The 1,544-nt window shown below is 40.2% G+C and overlaps 1 protein-coding gene across 1 annotated transcript; it reads left to right on the plus strand.

The window, feature by feature from the left end:
- Positions 1-657: 657 nt before the first annotated feature.
- LOC123177919 (uncharacterized) lies at positions 658-1,519 on the plus strand (the record flags this gene model as incomplete). Its single annotated transcript, XM_044591347.1, has 2 exons — positions 658-778; positions 902-1,519. Coding segments are annotated over exons 1-2 (639 nt in total), but the record flags the coding sequence as incomplete, so codon positions are not given.
- Positions 1,520-1,544: the final 25 nt, after the last annotated feature.

Consider the following 1,544-nt stretch of genomic DNA (forward strand, 5'->3'; position numbering starts at 1 on the left):
ATGCATATGCTTTTCTTGTGGTCTTAGGACCCAAGCAGAGCAACAGAAAGCACTGATCAACACAGCTTGTCCTCACAGGCACATAGAATTATTTCCTGATGTGCACCTTCATCAACTTTTTTTTGCCGGGTGTTGAGCAGAGATGTGTTAAAAGTGCAGGCACTTTTTTCCTTCTGCATTTGTTTATGAGTGGAAAGGATACGAGACTTTGCCCTCCTCCCAGTAGCCGAAGTTGTTTTTTTAATTGCGATAATGAAGTGTTGCTTCTACTTGCTCAACTAACCATGTGTTACCTGTTCTCTAGTATAAATTTCTGCTACCTATCTGCTGTTTTTTATTTTTTCGTAGTAATCAACCTAGGCTTCAAGAAACATCTTATCCTTAGCACAGCCTATCAGAGTACTTTTTTTATAGTACTCATGTTGACCTTTGTTCTTCATAAAAAACAAACTAACAATGCTCAGCATGCTGTACTGCACTAAAGATGATCATTGTTACTTTTTGTTAACTTTTCATACATTTTTTTTAATATAAAGATGCTAAGCATGGTCTTTTCACATTTTTTACACCAAATGACGCATAACTTTTTTTAATTACTTCCTTTTTGAGTATTGTCATTTCATAGTTCTCACATAATCATGAATAATCTTCTCTCAGATTTCAGATTTTGGCATTAGGAGTTGCTAATAACTCGAAGGGAACAAGGAAATTGTTGGCTTTCTTCAATACATCCAACCAATAGATTTATATATCAACCATGGCTGAGCAGGCAAGAGCAGTGAGTTCCTTTTAATTTTTGCATTTACATAATTTATCTCAATTGATCACTTTCTTCACTGCAGAAATGTTTTTATATTCCTTGCACTCGCTGATTTTTTTCTTAATAAATGATTGTTTACAGGATTTTGCAACAAAGCTCTCACTACGGAAATTCATGGTGACGGCGCAGCGTGTAACTCTAGATCAAAGGCAGCTTGCCCGTAGCATGGGCCTGGATCATCTGCTTGACCTAAAATGTGATACTCTGCCGCGCGGTGTCGTTCATTATCTGGCATCAAACTTTGATGTACCCTCAAGGGCTATTGAACTCCCCAATGGGTTCAAGTTCACAATCACACCCTACTGCATACACCAGGTCCTGGGGATACCACTTGGCGGCAGAACCATAGAGAAGAAGCAAAACCCAGCACTTAGATCACTGATTGCTCAACAGACAAAATGCAAAGGAAACTACCCAACCATAAACGAGCTGGATAACTTGATACAACCTGGGCTAGATGGAGATTCATTCAAAAGGATTTTCACAATGTATGCGCTCACCGTGCTCCTCTGCCCTTCAAGCCATGGGGCTGCTAGTCCAGATTACTACCACATTCTGGAAGACCCTGAACAGATTGGCTCATTCGACTTCTGCACGGCTGTCCTTGACAAGCTTGTGGCGTCAATTGATAGCTACAAGGCTGGAGCCACAACGGTGCTCGGCGGGGATCTCTTAACACTCACGGTGTGTAGATACAAAGCATATTATGGATACTTCTTTTTTT

Source organism: Triticum aestivum, unplaced genomic scaffold (assembly GCF_018294505.1).
Source record: "Triticum aestivum cultivar Chinese Spring unplaced genomic scaffold, IWGSC CS RefSeq v2.1 scaffold180534, whole genome shotgun sequence".
Lineage (NCBI taxonomy): Eukaryota > Viridiplantae > Streptophyta > Magnoliopsida > Poales > Poaceae > Triticum > Triticum aestivum.